This window comes from Moschus berezovskii, chromosome X (assembly GCF_049115385.1).
Source record: "Moschus berezovskii isolate FMDL1 chromosome X, NW_MosBer_1.0, whole genome shotgun sequence".
Lineage (NCBI taxonomy): Eukaryota > Metazoa > Chordata > Mammalia > Artiodactyla > Moschidae > Moschus > Moschus berezovskii.
This window is the reverse complement of record NC_142488.1, coordinates 13,590,229-13,615,818: the sequence shown is the minus strand read 5'-3', so window position 1 is coordinate 13,615,818 and position 25,590 is coordinate 13,590,229. Positions and strand designations below refer to the sequence as shown.

At 37.2% G+C, this 25,590-nt stretch overlaps 1 protein-coding gene across 2 annotated transcripts in view; it reads right to left on the bottom strand.

Moving 5' to 3' along the window:
• GLRA2 (glycine receptor alpha 2) overlaps positions 1-15,755 on the bottom strand; it is a 212,105-nt gene extending 196,350 nt beyond the window's left edge. For both annotated transcript variants that reach the window (XM_088833656.1, XM_055393598.1), the window contains exons 1-2: positions 15,688-15,755; positions 13,425-13,558 (exon numbers count right to left, since the gene is read on the bottom strand). In XM_088833656.1, the coding sequence (XP_088689782.1) occupies positions 13,425-13,558; positions 15,688-15,755 (202 nt within the window). The remainder of the gene's footprint in view (positions 1-13,424; positions 13,559-15,687) is intronic.
• Positions 15,756-25,590: the final 9,835 nt, after the last annotated feature.

The window sequence follows — 25,590 nt, the reverse complement described above, 5'->3', positions numbered from 1 at the left end:
CGACTGAAGTGACTTAGCAGTAGCACTTAGCAGGTGCTTGGGGGAAATAAAAGGAATACATATCCCAGACTGTGGGTAATTCCTCCTATTTTGAACTAGAGAAACATGTCTGATAATATAGGATTAGTCTAGCAAGGGTCAGATCAAGTATGCCACTGGTCCCAGAGAGGTCACTAACTCAAGAAAATAAAATAGGAATATTCCAGAGAAAATCAACGCTGAATAGTATAGCAACCTTATTGTTAACAAGCTATGAACTCATATTTTAGAGAGAACAAGCACAGTGGCATTTTATCTATTAAAAAAAACCTTCCTGTAAAAAATAGAAATGGTGGTGCCGAGGTTTTCTATTCACAAGGTGTGGCATTGGACCTCTGTGACATTTCTTTTCAAACAGAGATGATCTTAAATTTGTATACTTTGAGAAGACACTACAGACATCATTTTACTATCAAATTTCAGAAAACACTAGAGAAAATGTTATCCTTATGTTCATATCCCATGACTTCTATAACTAAGGATTCAGCAAAGCCATCGCCTCATCCCCCAGTATAATGCCACTATCTGCCTCCTAGAAATGGAGAAGCTGCAGTGATACTGGAATGATAGCAACGAATGTGAGTCAGGCACTCAGGCTACATGATACAAAATCTGAAACCAGAGCAAGCAAACTGTGTGTGTGTAAATCACTCCTTTATAGTTCATCTTCACTCAGCTCCTCTTCTAGGTCCAATATATACTAACCTTCAATGAACAGTGAAGCTGAAAAATTGCTAGTCACTCAGTCGTGTCTGACTCTTTACGACCCCATGAACTGTATAGTCCATGGAATTCTCCAGGCCAGAATACTGGAGTGGGTAGCCTTTCCCTTCTCCAGGAGATCTTCCCAACCCAGGGATCGAACCCAGGTCTCCCACATGGCAGACGGATTCTTTACCACCTGAGCCACCAGGGAAGCCCAAGAATACTGGAGTGGGTAGCCTATCCCTTCTCCAGGGGATCTTCCCGACCCAGAAATCAAACCAGGGTCTCTTGCATTGCATGTGGATTCTTTACCAACTGAGCTATGAGGGAAGCCCTCAATGACCAGAAAAGCTGAAAATTGCTGTTCCATTATCTGTGGGTTGTACAGTGGACTATCAGCACCAATGCCATTACATGGATACCTTTTAAGGGGCTTGTTTGCTATAGAATGAGTAGCAGTTCCATCATCAATGTGTCTTCATCTACTGTATGAGATACAGTTGACCCTTGAACAAGATGAGTTTGAACTATATGGATCCACTTATATGCAATATTTTTTCAATAAAAGCCTACTAGTGGCATACAATCCACTCTCTTTGGTTGAATCCACCCATGCAGAACTTGAATAACAGAGGGCCCACTGTAAAGTTACACATGGACTTTCAACTGCTGGGATTTGGCACCCCAACCCCACATGTTCAAGAGTCAATTGTAAATGATATGAATCAGGAGCCATTCAGGCTAAGGTAGCTTTAGTATTGGGCTTCTCTGGTGGCTTAATGGTAAAGAATCCACCTGCCAATGCAGGAAATGTGAGTTCCATCCCTGGGTTGGGAAGATCCCGTGGAGTATGAAATAACAACCTACTCCAGTATTCTTGCCTGGAAAATTCCATGGACAGAGGAGCCTGGCGGGCTACAGTCCATAGCGTCACATAGAGTCAGACATGCCTGAACACACATGCACAGGTTTGGTATTTCCCCACCCCCTACTTTGTTTTCTAAAGTTTACTAAGACCTTGAAATAAGAAGCAGGAAGAAAAAAAATCACACTTGTTTATTTGACAAATTCAGAGAAAGTATAAGGGAAGAACTAGTAATTAAAAAGTTTTATATATAGGTAACTCTTTTCTCAAGACATTTAGTGATATTTCAAAGACATTTCTCTTTCTGCATCTATCTTCTTTGAAAACAATTTTCAATAGTTCTTCCTGGGAATTTATATCTAACTACATGAAGCATCAATTTTGAGCAGACCAACTTAGAATATATTTTAATACTATGAATACCTTAACCCTAAATCTACACACATTGAGATAAATACTACATAATTTCAATTGTTAAATGAAGTTTTTTTTAGTATGCATTCAAATTTTTTTAATTTCAAAGAAGTGATGGGGAAAAAAATTCTTAACGAACAGTTCAATGGAAATCATATGAGATTTATTCATCTTGGAAAACTGCCTGAAAGAGAATGGCAATCCAAAAGGAAATTTTCCATGTATCCATGAAATTTTGACATGTTCTGCTGAAAAAAATGTCTTCAGTTCAAGGTTAAAGGTCATTTGTTTAAGTGTATATTTGTCACTCAGCATTCAAAAATCATAAAGACTAAAACAGAAGGTGATTATCAGATCAAAGTATTTTGCTGTACTGACTAATGTCTTCTCTTTTGTTTCCGATGTTTGTTTTTTCAAAATGCCACTGTTTGCTTATTTATTCATGTAAATGAAGCAGGAGATAAATAGTCTACAATAATAATCTAACTTGTAGCGTAATTCTCTTGTGGCATCGGAATGCTAATGTTGACCATGTATCAAAACAAAAGCCATGTTTACTGAATTCTGGGGCCTTCCCACTCTTATGAATATTATCTTTCTAGCATATAATCATATATATAATATATATATATATGCTGCTGCTGCTGCTGCTAAGTCACTTCAGTCGTGTCTGACTCTGTGTGACCCCATAGACAGAAGCCCACCAGGCTCCCCCGTCCCTGGGATTCTCCAGGCAAGAACACTGGAGTGGGTTGCCATTTCCTTCTCCAATGTGTGAAAGTGAAAAGTGAAAGTGAAGTCGCTCAGTCGTGTCTGACCCCTAGCGACCCCATGGACTGCAGCCTACCAGGCTCCTCCATCCATGGGATTTTCCAGGCAATAGTACTGGAGTGGCTTGCCATTGCCTTCTCCGATATATATATATATGTAGGTTTCCCATCAGCAGCAGCTATTTTCATGTTAAAAAACATTTCAGTTGGTCCATAGTTTTCACCAAGACCACATTTTCCAAAAGTATAGTCTGTAAAACACTAGTTCCCGAGAATGTTACTCATTTAAGGAATCTATGATCAAATAAGTAGAGGATAAGCCCTTGTGTTAAAAAGAAAAGTTTTTAAAATATTTATTTGCATATTTTTTACTGTAGCTTTTTTTCAAAACATTTTAAAATGCTAATGAATATTGGGAGTCTCTTAGAGGATGTTTTGCAGAATTTCCATTCTTATTTTACATTTTAAACCTTATATCTGAGAACATTTCATGGAACTAGTGTTTTGAGAAATGTCTTTGACCAGATGCTGAACTAAAGAAACATGATAGCTATTTTTCCTAGAAGCAGACTCTGTACATGAATTTGCTACATGCAAACCTTTTAAGAGCAGGAAAAAAATTGTGAATGGCTGACTCCTTCACTAATCCTCTCAGAAGCTTCCAGAGTCTTCCAGAGAATAATGATCATCCTTGAAATATTGGGAGTTGAAATAAGATATAAGCAACTGTGAAGAATTCTGGGCAGAATAATTTCTCAGAGACCCGTTCTCTGGGAAGATTGGTTGCATCCAAGCTCTTTTGTGGGTGAATCAATAATTTAGAAAGGGACATACTCAAAAATATTAACTTAGACTGTAAAGACTAGGGACTGTCCAAATTAGAAGTGAAATAGACATCTTGGTCCAAGTCTTTTATTTTGGAGATGACAAGAATTAATCCCGGAGAGGTTGGGTGGCTTGCTTTAGGTCACAGTAGGTAAAACTGTAATTAAAACAAGGCCTCATGAGTCTCAGTTTAGATTTTTTTTTTCTTGTAGGATGTCCCCCACCTTTATTTGGTAAAGCAATGCTGGAGCACAGTATCTTGAGGAAAAATACTGTAAGGAAGATATTATTCTTCAGATACGGGAGCAAAAATTTCCCATTCTGGACCTGCAGTTCTTAAACTATAGGGAGTAATGAATTTGTTAAAGTGAGTGTTTAAACAGCCCATCATTCACTGATTCTAGAGAGGCCGAGTTGGGAAGGTGGGACCAGCTCTGTGCCTTTTTAACAGTACTTGCATGGCTTTAAAGCAGGTGTTCTGAAAAGCGTGGTTTGAGAAACACATCTGCCTGGTTTCCAGTTTGGTTTAGCATTAAATCCTAAGTCATTTGACTTGGCATACTCTATACAACATTCACATATTAAAACCACAGTTAATTCAAAAGAAAAAGTAGAATATGAGAAATCCGTTGTGAGAACTCCAGTATATATATAAATTATCCTGAATTATATCATCTTTCTGGAGTTGTTACAGTGTGGTTTACCAAATGTGTGTATCCTTCACTTTTCAGACTTGGAGGTTCAAAGCCAAATAAATAGACTCCTTGTTTTCTGAATACATTTAAGGGGGAAGGGTGCAAAGAATGTTATTGCTAAGAGAAAGCCTGATAAAAGAAATCTCAGCTGCCTTGTCGGGCATGAATTTGTTCTTAGAAACCCACATCTTGAAGTATTTAAATGTAAATAAATCGGAAGAAGATAGATTGTCTTCTATGTACACTTGGGTTTTAAAAGTGAAAGAAAAATTAGGTGGTAAAGTGGTTCTGAGGTTTTCCTAAAGTAGTTAGAATTGCCATGATAAGTAGCTGTATTTCAGGTGCAGTAATCAAACCAACCAAGCAGTGGAAAACAAGAAACTGTCCCTGAGACCCACCATTTCCTCAGAATACACACTTCTCTGCCCCTAGGCTTCTAACACTTCTTCAGCTCTGTACAGACAGAAGAGCAAGGAGGAAAGGCTGTATCTCAGAAATGCTGCCCCAAGAGACTTGGCATTTAAGTCATGTGCTTCAAATCTAAGCCCACAACACATTGCAGCGTGGGAAGCCCAGGGCGGGGGAGGGGGCGGATTACTGAGGGGCAAACACAACAATATTAGCAAACATATAAACATGTTAAATCAGAGAGAAAGGAAACAATATTATTTTTGTATATTCCACAGGAAGACCGCTCTCTCCTCCCTTTTTCCCTCTTCGCCCCCACCCCTTTGCACCAACTCGTCTGTTTAGGAAACAGAACTGTCACGTTCCATTATCTTCCTCTCTCTCCTCTGCTTTTGGAGGTATCATGTATCTATCAGGAGAATATATCCAGGTGGTATCCCGTTCTCATTTCCTTCCTTTCCCGAGAGTGACAAAGGAAGGCTTATTAAACCTATTGTCAGTTTGGGAACTGTCTGGTCACCCGAAGTTGAAGGGTGGCTCTGCTCAGAAGCTGACTTCATGCTGATTATCTTCCACTCCCCACCCACCTCAATATTCTGTCTTCTCTGTTTTGTTCTTCTCTGTATTCTGGGAAGCTGACCTTCTGGGTTTACATCATTGAGCTCCCTTGCCCTCAGACTTCTAGTTGGATTTGGCCAACGAGAGGTTCCGCAAGAAAATGGAATGCAGGAGGAGAGTGAGGTCAGAATATTTATTCACTAGCTTCTTCCTTGCTAAGCCAGCACATATTGACTCCATTGCTCCATAGATCTCACTGCGTGGCTTCTCTTTACAGCCACTCTCTCTGGGTTCTGGCAGCTATTCCCTTTCTCGCCTCTTCAGGTCTCCTGTTGACAGTCCCAGAGTACTACATTCTCCCTTTAGGGATTGTTTTTTTCCAAACTCTCCCACACCCTGTTGGAGTGTGCCATCTCTTTCCTGCAGAGATCCTGGATGGTACAGCATTAAACTTACAAATTATATTCCAGCTTTTACTGAAGTGAGAACTGACATTTAAAAGCTTAACTTTCTGTTTACCACTGTATACTTAGCAAGGAACATGGCTCCTGGCACATAGATACTGCTCACTGCTTATTTATTAAAGGAATAAACAAAAGAGTTGCGTGTTTAGATTGAAATATAAAGACGGAAAACCTTTACATGTAATTTTTTGTGCTCATATATGTGCTCCCTTGCTGCAAATTTATTCTGTTGCTTTGACAATGCATGGGCAGGTGTAGCTTATTTTTCCTCAAGAAAGTATGAACCACCTCACAACAGAAAAAAAAAATAGAAAACAAGACTTATTCAGTCACATTCACGGTAACTGCCTATTCGGTTTCCACATTTTGACTTGACCCAGGATTTTATTTTTCCCTCTTGGATGGATATGTTAATGGAACAAAGCCACCATTTGGTGTACTCATGTACTTTATAAAGGAGTGGAGGGTGCATAAGCCAGGACATGAGTCAGAGAGAGTGTCCAGTTTCCCTCTTGTACTTGCCCCCGACCACATCTGGTTGGCTAGCCAGACTAGAGCTCCAAAATGGAGATCTAGTTATTTTATTCTTACAGGTCCTTCACAGTTAAGAATACCAGTTAGAGACCTATTCTTTTTACTCATGTGCCTCCTTTAGTGAGCTTCACATGGCTTAAAGTATGTGCAATCAGTCACAAGTGTTCAGAGTAGTCCTCTCAAGAAAAAAGTCAATGGGAAAATGTTGCCTCCTACAGTCAAGACAGCCTCTTAGGTGTTAACTCCGAGGAGAACAAAGAATGCTTCCAAAGACCTTATAATGAGGCTTAATCAACTATATTTTCATTTTTAAGACCAAACATGTCTGATCCAACACACCAAGAAAAATATCCAACACCACCAAGAACAAGGTAATAACTATTTTTCTCTAAACCTGATTATATCAACTAGACACATTATAATGTCCACACTTTAAGTACCGAGACACCCTGATATATATGCCATTATTTCTTAAAACGAGGTCTCAGATTATCAACAAAATGGACTGAATTGTTCTTCAGCATGGGGAGTAACAGAAAGCACTATAGAACTCAGGATAACATGTTTAGGCTCTTTCAATAATGAAAATTAAGGATATGAAGTCACACAGAATCAACCAAGGAGCAATACATTCTCAAAAACTAAATTATGGGCTTCCATTTCCAGTGCTCTTAACCTGCCATGTTGCAGAGACTAAATGTTCTTTTTAAAATACTTATTCTAAAATTGGAAATCAATTCAGCACGTTTGTGCAGTGACCCCTTGCAACTGCAGTAACTGGACAAGAAAATACATCAGAAATGACAGTCACATATCTTGCAGCAAATTCAGAGTCCTTTCTAGACCAAGCAAAATTGGTTCTATGTCTTTTACTTGGTTCATTTAAAAAATGAATCTAAGAAAATAATAAAGGATAAAATTTGAATAAAGATTTGATAAAGATAATTCCTTCACACAAATGGCTCCCTCTTGTTTCATATTTAGGAATATGAAATAGCCCTCTGAGGTTGAAAATCTTCCCACTGGACTAATAAAAAAAGAACCAGCTGAGACATATGACATCTACATCCTGGTTACTGTGGTAAGACTCTAAAATGCTAGAACTTCTTTGACACTTTTTTCCCATTAAAAAAAAAATTCAAACAACTTTTAAGGACCAAATCACCATGAAGGGTAAGTTTTGAGAATACATCGTCAGTGTCAGTTATAATAGAGAAATGGAAGACTGGTAATAATAATTCAAATTACTTGTAATAATTTTAATAGAAGCAAATCATTAAGATTTATGATTTCATTGGATATTCAGAACAACCCAAATGAGGTAAGCAAAGTCAGAATAAAACCTGAGTCATAGAGAGATGGAGACATCTCTTCTCCAAAGTGGCTGAGCCAGGACATGTACCTGGGTTTTCTGGATCCAAGTCCAAGACCCCTCCCACTCTACTACTCTGACTCCATGAAATGGAAGACGTACTTCAATAAATGAACTTATACTTTGGAATAGACATTGTCAGAGTGTGTTAGAATACTGTAGATGCCTCCTTCTTGATGTTACCTCAAATTCCTGACAAGCACCTTGCAGGCCCATCATAGCAGCCTAGTATATGCAAATGAAGCTAAAATAAATTGTGACACAGCTAGTAGATTTTGGATATTAAAAAGTCTTCATCTACATCCAACCTGAATAAAACTATCATATATAAATTTCTCTTTGATACATCCAGACTTTCCCTTCAGTAACCATCTCCCCCTTTCATCTCCTATGGTGTGATTCTAACATGGCTGTACCCTTTTAGGTGTCTGAAGGTTTCGACTGCTTTCTGCATTCAAGTCAAATACTTCTGCAAAAAATATTTCTGATACTTGTAAGCATTCTATTCTTTTTCTCAGATTCCATGGTAATATCTGATGCCTGCATCTACCAGGGTGATCAAAGAAATGATTACGCTAGGGCTTCATTACCACCAACTGAGAGAATCACTCTTTCCAAGTGTCCCTGCTGGACATCTGTGCTCAGGTCATGCCCTACAGGGGTTGATAAGCACAACACATGATCTTGAGCTCATGTTGGCTACAGACAAGAGATTTTTCAAGGGGAGAAACCTGAAGACTTCGAGGTTTTTGGAAGTGAATCTGTTTCTTACTTGCATCTGAAACACCTTTTGAGCTGATAACTCCTTGGAAAATAAAGGAAACCATATTGCATGCAAATATAGGTTTTAATGTCACACATCACACTTTCAAATTTAGGTCTCCAGATATGGGAAAAAAGTTAGTGTGCATGGCATGAACAAAAAAGTGGAGGGAATAATTACCTCCTGGCATTATCTATTCCAGATCCTCTCCCAAAATGAATGTTCTGGTGAAATGCATTTATTCACATTGGGATGAAACTTAGGATATAACTCTAAGTTAATTTTGTTTTCAAAGAAAATTTCGTTAAAATAGATAAAGGCTTTGTTTCAAAGAAAGAAAATCAGAACTAATGCATTTTGCCCAGGTTTGAGCATTTCATTTGGCTTCTTGAAAAGCTTAATGTTTAAAATAGCATTTTCAAGATACAATAATACTGACAAAGGAATATCTGATAGGATGATGGAATAACACCATGATAAATCAACTGAGAATGAGACAAATCACCCAAGTGGGGAAAGAGGCTTCTCTGTTGACATAGAATCAACATTTACCATGGTTTCAACACAGGTAATTGTGAGCAGATATAGCTTGTGTTTTTATCCAAAGTGAGGATTTTCAAAATTTATGTTTTGATGAGATCTGACCCAAGTCTCTGTGGATCTCACAGATGGAATGCAATTGGCAGCTCTGACTCATGACTTTGTTTATACACTATGCTTCAGCACATCAGAAAAGCTATTTTTCTTCGATAGTTTCTAAGAATGGCTCTCAATTACAGAGTCTAAGTCTGAATCATTTCTGGCTCCCTTTTCTAGCATACATCCATCTTCCTTCCTTGTATATATGCCCATTACGACATCTTTCAGAGCCCATTAGGGATATGGAATAGACATGAAATATTTTACTGACTTGAAATTATGCAGGAAAAATTTCTTCCAATAAGAAAAATTGTGCATATACACTTTTTTTCCCATGCCAGTACATGGCATCAAAGAAAACAGAGAAATATGCTATTATTTCTTACAGCTTCTAGAAAAGCCATTCCCTTTTTCTCAACAGCCCATATGTGGCTTTTGCTTGTATTCTTGTGATCAGATTTTGCCCTTTTGTCTTCTTATTAATCATCATTATTGTTATTTTCAATATCATTGTCTTCATTGTCACCATGTTTATTGTTATCATAGTCAGTTTGGTTTTGGCATTTACAGGGAGTCTATCCCTATTCCAGATACAATCACATTTCCTAATCACCTTTCATATCTATCTACTATATAAAATTTCTCACTGATACATTGCTAATCAGTTATAGCAAGTACTATTGCAGATGACACCACCCTTATGGCAGAAAGTGAAGAGGAACTAAAAAGCCTCTTGATGAAAGTGAAAGAGGAGAGGGAAAAGGTTGGCTTGAAGCTCAACATTCAGAAAACAAAGATCATGGCATCTGGTCCCATCACTTCATGGGAAATAGATGGGGAAACAGTGGAAACAGTGTCAGACTTTATTTTTTTGGGCTCCAAAATCACTGCGGATGCTGATTGCAGCCATGAAATTGAAAGACGCTTACTCCTTGGAAGGAAAGTTATGACCAAACTAGATAGTATATTAAAAAGCAGAGACATTACTTTGCCAACAAAGGTCCGTCTAGTCAAGGCTATGGTTTTTCCAGTGGTCATGTATGGATGTGAGAGTTGGACTGTGAAGAAAGCTGATCACCGAAGAATTGATGCTTTTGAACTGTGGTGTTGGGAGAAGACTCTTGAGAGTCTCTTGGACTGCAAGGAGATCCAACCAGTCCATCCTAAAGGAGATCAATCCTGGGTGTTCATTGGAAGGACTGATGCTAAAGCTGAAACTGCAATACTTTGGCCACCTCATGCGACGAGTTGACTCACTGGAAAAGACTCTGATGCTGGGAAGGATTGGGAGCGGGAGGAGAAGGGGACGACAGAGAATGAGATGGCTGGATGGCATCACCGACTCGATGGACATGAGGTTGGGTGAACTCCGGGAGTTGGTGATGGACAGGGAGGCCTGGCGTGCTATGATTCATGGGGTCACGGAGAGTCGGACACGACTGAGCGACTGAACTGAACTGAACTGATTGTTTTCCTAGTCTCCTTATTGCTACAAGTTCCTTATTGTCTCTTTTATTTCTGTCTCCTCAACTCAGCTAAAATCATCTTTGCTAGCCACTAGAACCACTGGTGGGTTCCTCGGAAGTTCCCACCCCTTGCCAATATCTGATAGTAACCTATATCTGATAGTAACCTATAATGGAATATAATCTGCAAAAAAACCTGAATCACTATGCTGTACACCTAAAACTAACAAATACTGTGAGTGAATTATACTTCATTTCTTAAAAATGTTCCCTCCGACCTCAACTTCTACTACAATTTATTGTAAGCACTAATTTTCAAAAATTGATCTGCATTTTCCTTTTATTCTTGGTCCTTATTTCCTCGTTCTGGAAAAAAGGATGGTTTCTTTTCATATATATATATATATAATAAGGTGTGGTATGGGGACGGGTTGATAAATCATAAATATGAAATAGAACTATATTAGACATGTAAAGTTCCATGGGAACACTAATGAGGGAAGATCATGTCTGTCTAAAATAGTGGGGAATGTTTTACATCCAGGAAAAACCAAAATCCTCACAGTAAAGAGAATTGTGGGAGCTGTTCTGTAATTGTTCTGATATAGACGGTCCATATAAGTAACATTTATGAAAGAGTATCAGGGTTCATTGACGTGAGAGTTAAAGGAAAAGGGAGAGAAAAGTCAGTAAAGTTCATTAATGTTAAGAGTCCTAAGTGATGTTCATCTATTTCCCTTTGATAAGTCTTTAAAACATCCTGTACTCAGGTCTTTAGGACAGTTCTCAAAAACATGGCCATGCTTTGCTATACTTGATATTCTCCTTATTTATTTATTCTTTAGAATCATGAGAAATGTCATTTCCAAAGAGTGACATCCCCAAAAGAACCAGAAAAAAATGGTGTGGAAATTATTGCTTATTCTATGTGGTCACTTAAAGTAGATGCTAAGAACTGACTCACTGGAAAAGATCCTGATGCTGGGAAAGATTGAAGGTGGGAGGAGAAGGGGACGACAGAGGATGAAATGGTTGGATGGCATCACTGACTCGATGGACATGAGTTTGAGGAAGCTCCGGGAGTTGGTGATGGACAGGGAAGCCTGGCGCGCTGCAGTCCATGGGGTCGCAGAGTTGGTCATGGCTGAGCAACTGAACTGAACTGAACTGAAAGTAGCACTAACACCATGGGTGTTTGTTTTATTACTCTTTGCACTTTTCTTCCCTTTTAAAAAATTATGTCTGGAAAACAATGTTAATAACTGCTATTAAACAGGATTCTCATAAACTTGAAACAATTCCATCTCTGGTCCTTCACTATGAAACTTTCCATGAATAGCTTAATAGTAAATCATCTTTCCTTTTGTTGGAATCCTGTAGTATTTTATCTGTACTTCCTAATGTTACTTAACTATTAACTAGTTATCTCTTTCTATCTAGTATTATGTATTATATTATTATACATGTATTTATGTAACATCTGCTCTCTTCACTGAAATTTTTGGTGGTAGCATCCAAACCTGTTACATCTCTCAAGTTTTCAAAGCATGCCATAGTTAGTTTTTTGCGTGTAGTTCAGATTAAAAAGTTATTAGACGACTCAGTGAATAAATGTATGAGTGAGCAGTCTCATTGACAAAGCTGATTCTCAACTAGTTACTCATAGGATTTTATTTCAAATATTGACTTCCAGTGACCATAAAATTAATATGAAATGGGGTGAACATGAAAATTTTTAGGAAAACCAAGCTTTGAACTAAGTTCTGTTGTCTCTTTTTTATATTTAATCTATAAATAGAAATATTTGTTTTGTCAAAAATCTGATATGTTTCTTTAAGTAATGTGCCCTTCGCTGGGTATATTCAGAGGTGCAACATTTAAAAAAGAAAGGAATTTAGAATTTAGTTTTCATGCTCATATTTGCCAATAATAAAAATTAATCAACCCTCAAGGAAAGCAATCCAATTAAATAGTTAATAAGCAAAACCAAAGCAATGCATGAATTATGACATAATACCTAGACTATCATAGGTTTATCCTTTTATAAAATATTATAAATATTTCACACACATTATTTTAAATTGAATTACAAAATAAAATGCACTTATTTAAAATACATTTTAAAATTAAAACATCAAAACAATTCAGTAAATAACTGGTTCTTTCTTATTTCAGTATTTTTCTGATTCAGAATAAAAATTAATCAAATATATCAAAAATAACTTTTGCAGACTATTAATTACATTTTTGTAATGCTAAACATACAAAAACACCAAATTTTTGGTTTGTTTCTAATCGAACAAAGAAAGTATCCACCATCTTTGACATATGCACTTTACAATTCTATGATCTTCTTTGTTAATTTCTGATAAATAATTTCAAATAAACAATGAGAATGCTTAAATAAGAGGAACCAATAGTTTGTAATATATTCAGTTAGAGCCTTTTCTTACAAGGTTTAAAAATGAGGGCTTGAAAGTATATATAATGGCATGTTATATATTGAATTTTAAACTTCATTTTAGGAGTAGGTATTTAAAACCCAAACCAAAGACCTTGGTGTAATCATTCATATAAATCAAGTTCATCATTTGCTCTTACATTCGTTTCTGGTCACACTCCCACTCAAGATAACATAAGGAATGTGGCAATAATCTCAGATTTTAGTTTTCCTTGTGGAACATAACACAAATGAGGAAAGTTTTTGCAAGTTTATGTGTTTGTGTGCAAACAACACATAAAATTTAAGCTATTAAATCAACTATTTTGAAAGAATGGGAAAATGAAATGAATACTGTGCTTTTTGTTTTCATTTTGTAATAAAAAGTCCTGAAAACTTGTTTTTAGTGTATTCGAACATCTGGACTTCCCATAGACTTAATTAACATAAGTTTAAGTGGAACCTACCTTTAAAATTTGGCCTGATTCTTGCGTCGTATCCTGATGTCCTTCCCATTAATTTGTCCAAGAAATCTGAAGGAGATAGGGTCTGTGAAGGTTGTTTTCCAGACCTGGAGTCATGGTCTTTGCAGAAAGCCGCCCTAAACACATCATTAACTCTTTTAGCAACAATTCCATTCTTATCACCTGAGAACTAATGTTCACAGAATGTTTGACATCGTGTTTTATAAATATATTTGATATGTTAATAAGAAGAAAAAAATCATAAACTTTTTGGTCAACTTCCTAACTTGTATATGGTCTTGAGGTAACTTTAAGTGATGAAGGGTATAAATCCTAAGTCGTATTTCCTGTTACCAAACTTTGCCATAAGATGTTTAAGATGACACAGCATGCATAGCTTTAGGTTATAGGTTTTATGGATATATAAAGCTCTTTCTAGTGTCATCAGGGAAATGATGATAATTTCTAAAATTTATGTGATTGTCTCATTTCCCCATGATTTTCAAAATATTCTTCCAGCATTTCAGCCCTTAATGTAAGTCCTCTACATATATAAATGTATATATATAAATAATAAGGTGGGCAGAACAAAGTAAACCATGAACTAATTATCCCATTGTTTATTTTCTCACCTGCTAGATTCTGTTCCAACTTTCAGCTATTTTCAATGTGTTGTCTAAAAGAAAATCTTCACTTGTAAATTTAACTTCGTTCTAAAATAGGTCAACAATGAGCATGTCTGTACTTCTATTTTATTTTATCATTGTTATTTATATATTAGCATTTAAATTGTTGACTTTCTAGTAAAGCATTCATGAAAAAGAACTTCTAAATCAGTTTGTCTTTTGCATTGTTAAGACACTAAATGGTAATTGGACAACTTCTCAGATTTTTATTTTTCTTAAAAGGCTTTTAAAAAGAGCATACTTGGTTTGTAATGAAATGAATTCTTTCACAATACATAGTTGTTGACTGAATGTTGATCTCTTCCACTAAGTATGTATTTTCAAGCTTTATTTTCAATAGTTTAACAAATAATCTTGTGAATTCTTATCACTAAGAAAATACCATATTCTTGACAGTTTTTCAAAGAAGTAATATTAAATATAAGTGCAAAGATGATATAAACATTTGGTAAAAGTTAAAATTTATACAATCACCTAGAAATACTCACATTCCCATAAGCAGATTCATCTGATTAATCAAGTATTATTTGATTATAATGGTGATGGTGGTGGTGATGAAGATGATGATGATGATGATTCTAATAAAACCCAGACTACGATTTTTCTTAATCATAGTAGGAGGTGTGAACCTGAAAGGAACATAGAGGGTTTTCCCAGTACTCATAGCATTATTGCTATATGTTCCATTTCTGTTGGTTCTGTGAAAAAATACCATAAAATTTGGTGAAAATTAAATGAAGAGTCCTATACTTTGTTGTACGAACATCTCTTATCTCTATCTTGTCTTAGACCCTCTTAGCCATTAGGATGGCTATTTCACTTACTGATAATAATCTGATATTTTGAGGTATCAATTGATTAAATGATTTATAAATTAAGTAGAAAATGCAAGCATGCAAATAATGATTTCTTGCTTATTTTAATTATGCCTGGTCCATTTCTTATGCATGGATAAATACAAAGATGTCATATTAATTTAGTTTTGATAGGCAATAACATTTCTAAATGTATTGAACAGTAGACTACAGTGATAGAATGAGTTTTTAAATGTCTTTGATGTTTCAAGAAATTTCCTGAATTGTAGTTCTCATAGTATGCAGCTAGTTATTGAAATACAATAAAAGTCCCAAGTTGGCTAAGAATTTGGGTTCTTCTATATTTTATATAAAATGAGCATGCTCCTAGCAAATTAATTCAATCAGTTGCACCATATGAAAAGCATTGCATTCAATAATCCCTTTAAATGACTTGCAGAAGAATTTGAAAACAAGAAAATCACCATTATATAAAAATATAAAGAGCATGCAACTCATCAGAGTATCTTACTATCACATTGACTGTGAAAAAGCATTCAAGTGCATAAAGTAGGATTATGCATCGTAAAACTTGCCTTTGTGAAAATTTACCACCTTCCCACCATAATTAAGCTTTTTAAAAGAACAAAAGAACTCTAACTCTCCTTTATAAAATTAGCATAATATGGTCCAGGACATAGAAAAATAGATAAAAATTACATGACACGTTCTCTTTCAAACAGTTTTCATGTGGAAAACATCAGCATGCAAAGTCGTTTCACCTACCTGAAGTGATTTGTCTCTAAGAAAAATGCAAACAAGGTTGTCAAAATGTTCACTAGCTGCCGGTTCATTCCTGTATCTGTGATGCTTGTGGAAAATATTCCCGAAATGATTCCAGAAAGAAGCTAGGACAAAGTATCTGTTTATTGTCCAGACTCAAAATTTGGCAGGAATCTAGTTTCCTTGAAAATCAAAAAGAGATTTGGGTTTGTACAGTTTGCTGAGAAAAAAAAAAAAGTACCAGTACTAGGCATCATGGTCAGGTCAAACTGGAGCTTAGGACCATCAGTTAACCCAGGAGAGACAAAGCCTTAGAACTGATGGATCCCTAGCTGCTTATCTTGAATAATAAAAATGCTGCTACCTTAATCACATCACCATGCAAAGGGGGCTGGTGACAATGCCATGCTGGAAGTCGGTTGCAGTGGCTTTTGTTTTATGTCCTTTCTATTTAGCGAATCTCTTTTCTCTAGAAAATGTTCTCTTTTTAAAAGAAGTTGTAAATGAGGGATAAGAAAGGACTTTGCGTGCTAGAGTGGGTAGGAAGAAGAGGGCAAAATTGCTGAGATCCTGTGCTGGAATGAGGGCTACAGAAAGAGACGGAGACGTGATCTTACCCAGCCGATAAATTTCAGCACTCGGACAGCTCCTAGCTCTGAAGTGCGCATGTTTCCTTTTTCAGTCGCTTGGGGCGGGGGTCGGGGAGAGGCATTCCAGAGCGGACATGCCTGCTATTTGAAGGGAAAGAGTGACTGGCTGTTCAGCGAAGAGGTGCTGAAGGGGTGCAGTGATGATCAGAGAGGAGCAGAAGTCAGGATAGATGGAAAGGGTGAAGGGGGTTAGGGTCTGAGCTCCTGGAAATGCGAGTCTGTTGGTGGGTGGGCGGGACGGGAGTTTGAAGCTGAAGAAAGAAGGGAATACGATCTAGGCGTGGGAAAAGAAAACTGGGCGAAGCAGAGAACAGAATCGATAGTACTGAAATTACAGTAGGGGAGTGGGTAGTCTACTCCTTATCAGTGGAACCTAGAGGCAAAAGAGGAATCCTGTGCTGAAAAGGAGGGGACATTTCCTTGGCATAGAGAAGCCCATATGCAAAAAATGATTCTTGAGGATCGATAATGTAATTTAGAAGCCCTTTGTACCTTCCTCGCCCCTTGAGTGTTTTCATTTGATTTTAGCTGCCTGTTCCCAAAGAATCTCTCTACTTCTTTACTAGGGAAAGCCCCTTCGCTGAGCTTTCTTTAGCGGCTCAAAATCCTTGGGCATCCTCTTCAAGTCACGGATTTGTAATTGAGAAAAAATAAAATGGGCCGGCAGGGGGCAGTAGCAATCTTTTCGTGCCCTGGTTAAAGGTTAGAGTAGGGCTCCCACTTAAGAGCTGGAGCAAGGAAGGGTGAGACTGCAGGTTGAGTTTCTTCTGCCCATTACAGATGTTAATCACCAGGGATGAGTCATGTAATAAAGTGTAAATGTTCTTCTCCTAAATTGGCTAAAGAGACAGAAAATAGTGCAAGTTTATAAATCCTGTACAAAAAGCATGACAGGTAACCTTGCTATTTCAAATTAAACTTACAAATATTATTAATAAAAAAGAAGAAGGATAAATAGTTCGATGTAAGTAATTATCAACTTCTGGCAAGGGGAGATGAAAAATTCATGTTCTGCCATGAGCTGGGTGAGTAACCTACTGTTTGTCTGCAAAATATACTTTGTTCGTCTCCTTGGCACTCCAGTGCAGGTCTTAATTTTAAAGCAAAATAAAATGATTAATTTTTATTCCATAAATGACTAATATGCACATGGATAAGTTTAAATATCATAGCAGAGTAACAAGGAATTCTGTGATTTTAAAAAGGAAATTCTGAGAAAAAAACGCACGTTCTTTTTACCTTTTAATCTTAACATAAATCACTTGATGGTCTTATTGAAATGCATATTCTGATCTGGTAGGTCCGAGGTGGTGCCTGAGATTCTGCATTTCTAACAAGTTCCTAGCTGATGTTGATGGTGCTGGCCCCACTGATCACACTTTGAGTGGCAATGTTACATATGCCCTTTTATCAAATTTCTATCTTACCAAGACAGTGAGAATATAGGACCTTTCTTTAGATGAAAAGCAGCAGTACACAAGCATTCTGTTTACATACAAAATCAGTTCTTTGGAAGTGTTCTCTTAACTCATAAATCCCAGAAAAAGTGATTCAGTTTAAAAGAAAAGCAGTCTAGTGTAAAGTGAGACATCCCTGGACTGCAGTTTGAATCTGTTCACTTCCAAATTCATCCACATGGAAACTCTAGATCTGATTTTATCCCTGCAGTCCTGACCCCAAAAATAAAATCAATTCCTGCAAATATATTTCTTCAGTTGCTGCCACGGAAAAATCATACAAGATCTTTTTGTGCTCAAGATTCTTTCCAAAAGCAAAACTATATATGTAAAAGTATAGGAAAATTATTTGTCCAAAATTTTTTTGAGGTTGTAATGATGCTTCAAGTAATAAAGTCTTTGCCAGTCATTTCTTTCAATGTTAGTAACCAAGAGTAGGATGAGTAGGGAAATCTGTGACAAAGGAAGATTCTGGCTAGCAGCATGAAATCAAAGTATATATTATTTTAGAGTTGGAGGGAACTTTAGAGAAGACTTAATGTAACCTCCTCATTATACTTCTCAGCTCACCTCTATCTGGATTGCAGCTCTGTCAATCTATAGAAACAGCTCTCCCTGAGTTTGCCAATGAATTCCTTGTAACTAAGGCCGAAGGATATTTTTTCTGTTGTCATCTTACTTGACGTTTCCACAACACTTAACATCTCTTTTCCCTTCTTTTATTTAAATTTATTTTTCTTTTATTGTGGAAAGAGCTTTTTACTTGAAATTTACTCCCTCAACAGATTTTTTAGTGTAAAGTACAATGTTCTTAACTAGAGGCTCAGAACTGTACAGTGCATCTCTAGAACTTATTCATCTTACACCACTGAAACTCTACGCAGTGATTAGCAGCTCCTCGTTTCTTCCTGTCCTCTACCCCTAGCAGCCACCATGCTGTTCTCTTCAAGGGCTTTCTTCTCCAGGCCGTGTGACACAGTACACTCCTGGCTTGCCTAGTGTATTGTCTCCTTGGCATGCGTTTCCTCATCCTCCTGGGTTGGATTTTCTAAAGTGTGTAATCAGGTCCTCTCATCTTCTCATCCTGCACTCTCTTAGACAATACAATACACATCTATAACTTGCATTTTCCTTTTATGCAGATGACACACAGATATATATTTCTATGCAGACCTACACATCCAACTTCTTCCTAAACAATTCCCGTTGAAAGTCTCAAAGGTTCCATAAAGTCCACATGTCCAAACCAAGGTTTTAATACTTCCTTTAAATCCTGTTTCTGTTCTGCTGCTCCTATTTCATTATCACCAAACAAAAACTAAGGCATCAACTCTAAGACTCTCTCTCCATCACCTACCGTATTTAGTCTTTACCTGGCCCTATTGATTTTCTCTCTCAAATATTTACCAAGTCTGTCCACTTCTTTCCGTCTCAGCCTCCATGACCCTAGTTGAGCTATCCTTTCTCTTGCTTGGATTGCAGCAATAGTTACCTTACTTCTCTACCCGCACCAACAGCAGATCCTCCACCACCTCATTATTACACTGCAGGCAGAACAATTATTCAGAAATCAAAATCTGATTATGTCATGCCCTCTGATTAACATGATGACTCTCTATTGATATTTGGGTAGAACAAGAAGAGTACTTAACATGATCTGAAAGTGCCGCATGGTCTGGCCTACATTGTCCTTCATCTTATTCCTTCTCTTCTAACCATACTGGTCTTTTTTTTAGTCCCTCACACTTGCCATTTTGCTTAATCCCAGAGAGTGCTCATGCCTCTCATTTTGTCTTTTTTGCATATCTTATTTCTCAAATCTCTTTTCAAATGTCATTTCTTCAAGAAGGGCTTTCCTGACCTGCATGACTCTGTCAACTCTCCCTATTACAGATTTCTTTACTACTTAGCAACTTTGATTCAAAGAGCTTGTCACCATTGCATGTATACATGTGTGCAATTATTGCTTAGATAATGAGCTTTGTGGGGCTTCCCTGATAGCTCAGTTGGTAAAGAATCTGCCTGCAATGCAGGAGACTCCAGTTCAATTCCTGGAGAAGGAATAGGCTACCCTCTCCAATATTCTGGGTTTCCCTTGTGGCTCAGCTGGTAAAGAATCTGCCTGCGATGTGGGAGACCTGGGTTCGATCCCTGGGTTAGGAAGATCCCCTGGAGAAGGGAAAGGCTACCCACTCCAGTATTCTGGCCTGGAGAATTCCATGGACTTGTATAGTCCATGGGGTCACAAAGACTTGGACACGACTGAGCAACTTTCATTTTTTCAGTGAGCTTAGTAATGGATCGGGGAGGGGAGGGCCTCTGGTTTTTTTCTACCATAATATATCCATCCATTCAATGTTAATGACAGAAATCATAATGGTATTGATGGTGATTAGAATGTAGTTTTTTTAATGCACCCAAAAGTGCTGCTTAAAAAAACCAATATACTTTAATATGTATCGTTTTGTCAAAAATTACTTGTTAGGGGAATAACAAGTTGAGAACTATAATTATTTGAAAGAAAAGCCAGCTCAGTGGCTCGGGGGTCTATACCATGAAATGAAAATACAAATAGGAGACTATGAACCAGATGTCCTTAATTCAGGTACCACCTCTAACACTGATCAGTTATATGAATGACCTTAGGCAAGTCATTTAATTCCACTGAGCTTCACTGTCATAATATATAAAATATGGATGATAATATTGCTATATAAAATATAGAATACTCTTGAAAGTCTTATGAAATCATAGCTGACTGTGTGTTCTTAATCTCAGTTCTTAGCATCTATTGTCTGCTAAAATTCATGTTTTCACTCTGTCCCTTGGACAATTCCACTTTCAAGGAGAGTAAGCCTCTGGAGTTTGAAACAGGTCATATTTGCAGTGCAATGGAATCCCGAAGTCAAATCCACCTATGGTTCCAATTCACTAAATCACAGCTGGTTAAGGTATGTGTTACCCTCAGTTTATACTCATCAGAGAATTGAGAAGATTCTGACCCATCCTATAACATCATAAGGATCAATACACAGTATGTGGTCTATATCATACTACATGTTTAAAAATTCTAAATAGATGTAAACAAAGAGACGTTTCTTATGAGCATCAATATCATTTGAACATAAGTCTTATTTACAGACATTGATAAATTTCTAACATGCATAGTGCTTTGTAGCATAGAAACATACGTACCATGTGGGAGGGAGAACAATGATTTCTCACTATTCTTCCCAGTGAGGAATTTGTTGTTGCTGTTGTTCAGTCTCTCAGTTGTGTCTGACTCTGTGACCCCGTGGACTGAAGCATGCCGGGCTTCCCTGTAAAGCTCATGTAAGTTGATCAGTTCTCCCAAGTCCACATGACCGTTAAGTGACAAAGTCATCCTTTCTATATTCCCTATCCAGGAAACGGACTTATTTCTTATATATGTATGACTGGTATTTTTCAAGTCACTGAGAAGCTACTATATACCCAACTCTTTTAAAACTATGTTTATAATTCCATTGCAGTAATGCCCCTTTCTTGATGGAATTTTGGTCTCCATTAAATTCATACACACAAATGTCAAAGGAAAACCCATTATTAAGAGTCTCAAAGTCTATTTCCTTAGGAAAAGAGTTGAAAGATGTCTAATAGATCAATATCCTGCATCAGGTTGCCTCATGAACTCTTACAGGTCTTTGTGAAGAGACATGGTCCTTCTCAAATATGAGCATCCTGTCTTCCATTGAAAAGATGAAGTAGTGATTAAGAAAGGAATCATTAATTTATAATTGACACCAACTGAGAAGCAGAGGTTTGAGGTAAATTAGAGAGTGGAAGAAGTTGTTTTACCAAATCTTTAGTTGCTTAAGGATGCTTCCTCACAGAAAATGATAAAGCCAATTTCATTTTGATAAAATGCACCTTCTGAATTTTAGGAGAAATTCTTCTGCCTCCAACAGACCTTCTCACTAGAGGGCCCTAGGTTAAAATAGATTTCTGAGTGAGAAAATCTTTTGACATGAGCCTGCATGGTTATTATGATACTTATTAAAATGTATAGCTTGTGAGATCAATGATTAGTGATTGCCATTTTTAAAAAATTTTCTTTCTTTATTTTGGCTGAGCTGGGTCTTAGTTGCTGTGCAGGTGTTTCTCTAGTTGCGAGGTGTGGGGGCTCCTCTCTAGTTGCGGTGCATGGACTTCTCATTGCAGAGGCTTCTCTTGTTGTGGAGCACAGGCTCTAGAGCACAGGCTTCAGTAGTATGGCACGTGGCCTCAGTAGTCTTGGCTCCTGGGCTCCAGAGGATGGGCTCAATAGTTGTGGCCCACAGGCTTAGATGCCCCGTGGCATGTGGGATCTTCCCAGACCAGCGATCAAACCTGTGTCTCCTGCATTGGCAGGCAGATTCTTTACTACTGAGCCACCAGGGAAGCTCCTGACATTTTTTTTTTGGGGGGGGGTCCTATATGTAATATCTCAGGGATCAGGTAGAGAGTCTGTCTCTCAAATCCTAGATCTCTAAGCTACCACTGCAGAGTCAACAACTGGCTTTCAACTTGCATGGCCCCTTATGGCCCTTTATGTCCTTTATCTCCTTGCAGTGGTTATATTGCAAATAAAAGGCACACTGTAGAGCCCATTTCATTGGGTTAAATAAATTGATAGGAGGGCTGGAATTTTAACAGGGAGGTAAAAAAATGAAACATTGTTCCCACTGCTACTAGTATTCATGACTTTAAAGCTGTCTTTAATGTCCAACATTGTCTACAGAGCAAGGATGCCTAAAGAGCTGATGTCACCCTGCATTTATTCTTTTTAAGTTTTAGAAATCCAGCTAACTTCTCTCTTCTTAATCTTGTGGTATGAATAAAGATGCTCCGCATACAGAGAGGCAAGCTTCAAGACCATGAAGTATAAATGTGAAATCACTGCTCTTCTTGGTTCCATGCAGACAATTGGATGTCTGTCCAGAGCATTTCTGGATTAAATGACTTAGAAATCAGAAAAATCATTTTATGATTGGAATTCTTCTGCTTATTAGTGCTCAATGTTTACAGACCACAAATGTGTTCAGCACTTGAAACAATTTCTATTTCCAGTGATGATTCATACAAATGATTGCTTCTCTGTTGGCTAATGTGAAAAATGCAGCATTTCTTTTCATAAACATGAAGGAGGTAAACAATAATTTGGAGGATAAATCAAATATAGTCCCTCTTGAATGTATTAGAAAGGTTCTTTCTTTGGTACAATTCTCAAAATGAAAATAATGAATAACAATAAGATTGACTGCTACAGTATCACTTGTCTTATACTTTCCTAGGTTTGGTTCTGCAACTGATGCAAAAACCATCTTGACATCACCTTAGTTATTATTATACTCTTACTGAAATTTTCTTCTGGAGAGTTCTCAGGTTTTAACTTTTTATTATTGACTTGATGATGTTTGCTCCCGCCCATAGAAAATGCCTCATCTAAGTTCACAGAAGACTGAAAAGAAGCTGATTTTGAAAGAGTGAATTATTTTAAGTTGGACAATAGCAATAGTTTTGCATTTGCAAGTAATCTAGCAATTATTAGTTGAAATGGAGTTCCATTCATTATATTCAATGATGGCATTTTTATTATTGTTGTAAAGTATAGTATAGATACTGACAGTAAAGAATACAGATAATAACAGTTCTGTTACTCAACCAGTCAACAAATATTAATCAAGCATTTACTATATACAAAATACAGTGTATTTCTCTGAAGATGAGGCAAAGTAATACGACATTATTTTGGCCCTCCACAGACTTATGATCTACATGTGAAGGTAAGAAAAATAAATACTATGGAATCAGGTCTCTAGGTCAGGGTATCATCTGGGGAGATCAGCTTCCTGACACCTAAGAGCTTCAAAATGTGGCATTCACCTGTGGATTCTTCAGTTTAAACTTTGGTTATTAGCTTGACTGGTTCACAAAATTAATCTTATCTGTGCCCCAAATATGTTAGGATGTGACATACTAACTATATATCATATAAACCACATAGAATGAAAATGTGCTATCAGGCTGCCAAGTAACCCATGTGGACTGAATGATGTGTAAGCTTCTTGTGTGCACTCTGCCTGGAAAGTTTCATGATAAACAGGGCTAAACAGGAAATTAGAGATATTAGAGGTATAGGATCTCTACCATACGGTTGAAATGTGAAAAAGTTGAGTAGATCCTATCTCAAATGGACTGATAGAGACATCTCAAGCTCTCAGACTACTCTTTTTCATGCTCTATTTCTAATCAACTCCACTGCTAATTAATAGGGCTTTCCAGCTGGCACAGTGGTAAAGAATCCACCTGCCAATGCAGGAGATGCAGGTTTCATCTCTGGATCGCGAAGATCCCCTGGAGGAGGAAATGGCAACTCATTCCAATATTCTTGCCTGGGAAATCTCATGAACAGAGGAGCCTGGTGGGCTTCACTCCATGGGGTCACAAAGAGGACACAACTGAGCTCTCACTCATAGGCCAGGCTGATTAATACTTTAAGTTGCTTTTTGAAAATGGTATATTATGAAATATAACATTTTTATTAAAATATGTATGTGAAATATTTATAGAATATGCATAATAATGCTAAAACAAATTTCTATGTAACCACATATGGTGTAAGACATAGAAAACCAAAACTTCTGAAGCCCCCTGAATGCTAACGTACGATCTCATCATTTTCTTGCTTTGCTTTATTATCTAACACACACATTCACACATATTGTGTAGTTTCTCATGTTTTGATGCATACATAAATTGAATGAGATTGTATTTTTCTGTGACTTATTTTGTTTGGTCCATATTGTGTTTTTGCACATGGCAAGAAGTCATTCATTTTCACACTGTATTGCTCCGTTCTCTGAGCATTTCACAATTTATTCATCCATTCTACTGCTGATGGATGGGCTTTTGGGTTGTTTCCAGGTTTTCTGCTATGATAAATAATGCTGTGTAATATTCTTATACACTTCTCCGGTACATGTGCATATTTAGAGGAAGAATTACTGAAACCTAAAGTATGCACAGCTTCATTTTATTAAATGATACCATGTTGTTTCTCACAGTGTTCTAGGAATTTATACTCTACCAGAGTAGAGAAAGTTTCTAGTTTCTTTATATACTCACCAACATTTGGCATTGTCAGACTTCTTAATTTCTGCCAATGTTAAATAGCATCTCATTGTGCGTTTAGTCTGTATATGTTTATTTATCTAATTACTAATTAGCCTGAATACCTTTTCAATATGTTTACTGACCATTTGTGTTATATCTATGAAAAATCTGTTTATTTCTTTTGAAAACTATTCAATTAGGTTGTTTCTTTTTCCTTATTTATGTGTAAAATCTATTTTATAGCAGTCTTTTGCTAGTAATATATGTTACAGATATCTTTTTCCAGTTTCTGGCTTTTCACATTTATTGTACTGTTGTTGTTCAGTCATCAAGTTGTGTCTGACTCTTTGAGACCCCATGGACTGCAACATGCCAGGCTGTTGTGTTCTTCACTATCTCCTGGAGTTTGCACAAATTCATGTCCATTGAGTTGGTGATACTATCCAACCATCTCATCCTCTGCCGGCCCCATGTCCTCCTGCCCTCAATCTTTACCACCATCAGAGTCTTTTCCAATGAATCAGCTCTTTGCATCAGATGGCCAAAGTATTAAAGTTTCTGCTTCAGCCACAGTCCTTGCAGTGGATATTCAGGGTTGATTTCCTTTAGAAATGACTGGTTTGATCTCCTTGCTGTCCAAGGGACTCTCAAGAGTCTTCTCCAGC